General features: G+C 33.4%; 1 protein-coding gene across 1 annotated transcript; it reads right to left on the reverse strand.

Annotated features, from left to right (window-relative positions):
* Nucleotides 1-274: 274 nt before the first annotated feature.
* LOC127074207 (uncharacterized) lies at nucleotides 275-1965 on the reverse strand. Its single transcript, XM_051015513.1, has one exon. The coding sequence runs from the start codon at nucleotides 1784-1786 to the stop codon at nucleotides 395-397; it is 1392 nt and encodes a 463-aa protein (XP_050871470.1). The 5' UTR covers nucleotides 1787-1965; the 3' UTR covers nucleotides 275-394.
* Between the last annotated feature and the right edge of the window lie 296 nt (nucleotides 1966-2261).

Here is a 2261-nt window from a genome sequence, read left to right on the forward strand (position 1 = left end):
TCCTTAACTTGATCTTATGTATCTTATGTTATGTGACTTATGTCCAAAGTTTTAAAATACTATCATGACCGCAAAAACAATCGCGACAAAACGTATTATAATGTCGATATCAATACTGTTATTTATCGTTTTTATGTTGAAGAACAAATTATGATTGATTCATACGACGAAGAGATTCATTATCGCAATATCTGTATAGAGCGAAATTATGAAATCCTTTAACGATCGTGACCTTTTTAAAAACTTTGATGTCTATACCATAAAAACAGAATCCAACTAGTAATCACAGCTTTAATAACATGGAAATAAAACATTCACCTTAATTACATCCAATTCAAATTATAAAAAAAAACATAATAATAGTTCTACATAAGGATCTTCTTCAAGTTGAAGATTACCTTGAAGAATTTCTTACAACTCTTGTACTTCTTTTTATAGACTCAATTCTCTGAAGCCTTATTTGTTCTCTAAATTTTGCTATGAATTCATCAGCTTTTTTATCCACATCGGGTCCTTCATCACCAACAGAATATGAACAAGAAGGTTCCTCTGTTTTTGTACAAGTTTCTTCACTCTGTTTTCGTTTCTCAACATCTTCATCTTCTTCACTATCTGTTTCTTCTTCCTCTGTTTCCATAATGACCCTTTTTTCAATAAACCTTTCTTTCTCTGTTGGCTTTTGCATTGATGAAGAATATTCCTTTTGTTCTTTATCTTCATCTTCATCTTCCTTTTCATTGATTCCTTCTTCTATAGATTTTTCCATTGATTTGTTTCTTCCATTTTTCTCACCATATATTGATTTCATGAAGATTGGTTTCTGAAACATTGGCGGCGGTGGAGGTGGTGGCGGAGGAGGAAAACAAGACTTATAATTAAAACTCTTTTTCTTTATCGAATCTTCCGCGTCCTTCGCAATTGATTCGGATGGAGTGAATTTCATCGAAGAAGCTTTCGGCATTGAAGCCTTTGAAGTTTTTTCAATAGCTTCTTTTTTAGGTTCCATCATTCTTGCTGATGCTGATCTTGATCTCCATGGAATAGGAGAAGCAAGCACAACATTCTCTTTCTCTTCGTCTTTCGCTTTCATTTTATTCGCAATTACACCTTCGAATTCGCCATAATTTCTAACTTTATTGAAGGAATTGCTGGAAAATCTTTTGGAGCCTATTTTAGACGACCCATCAACGGATTGAGATTGAAGAACACCAGCCTCATCAGATAAACGAGATTTCAAGCTTCGAACAGGTAAAAGAAGAGGCTTTTCTTTTTCTTCGCCACCACTCTGTTTATCTTCAAAAACAGAGTCTTTTACCTGCGGAGCTACAACAACCATGGGCTTATTTCTGTAGTGTTGATTCTGATTACTCCATGTTTGGAGCTTGGTGATTTCATCAGACTCTGCAGATTGGTTCTGATGATCAATTTCGTCTTCGAAAAACGACGAAACTTGTAGAAACCGAGAAACTAATGTTTGTGCAGAGTCGAACTTTGAGTTATTATTGTTGTTGTCTTTGTCATGTTCTTGGTTCCTACGACTGAACAAACCGTAAGAGATAGCAATACCAACGAAAAGAAGATGAAGGAGTTCCCAGTTTCTTGTGAGAAGATTCTGGTTGATGAAATCAGGAGCTTGAGAAGGAAAAAGTGGAAGAATAACAAAGAATATGAGAACTATGGTGGCTTTGTATACAAAATTGTAAGAAAATTTATTTGGGTCTTGTTGGTTTTGTTTAACATTATCGGTTGATTTTTGAGGTTTGGTGGTTTGAATTGGATCTGACATTTGAGGAGAGTTAGAAGAATTTGAGGTTGAGGAAAGGAAGAAAGAGGAAAGACGGTGTGAATTTATAGGAAGAAAAAAGTAGTGTGTAAGTTTGAAGATTTTGCATTTGGTTTGATTAAAACCGATGTCAAAAGACAAAAATGTGAAGCATAGTATTGCCTTTATTCCATTGGAACTTTCTCTTTCCTTCTCACCACTTGCTTTCGGTTATAAATGAAAATGCTTTGTCTAGAATTTAGGTCATTTGTGGATGAATAGCTTCCACCTTTGGTTAAGTGGAAGTTGAAAGTTAAATTCACTAGATCATACAAGTATTTTTGGGTTTTTAATATGTTGTTCTACAAAAGTTATTTCTATTCGTGACATGATAAAATATTAAATATAAATATATCTTTTAGTTAGAATATAAATCTTAATTTGTTATCTTATGGAAGTTTAATTTAAGATTAATTACTATGCATTTATATTACATTGT

This window comes from Lathyrus oleraceus, chromosome 4 (assembly GCF_024323335.1).
Source record: "Lathyrus oleraceus cultivar Zhongwan6 chromosome 4, CAAS_Psat_ZW6_1.0, whole genome shotgun sequence".
NCBI lineage: Eukaryota > Viridiplantae > Streptophyta > Magnoliopsida > Fabales > Fabaceae > Lathyrus > Lathyrus oleraceus.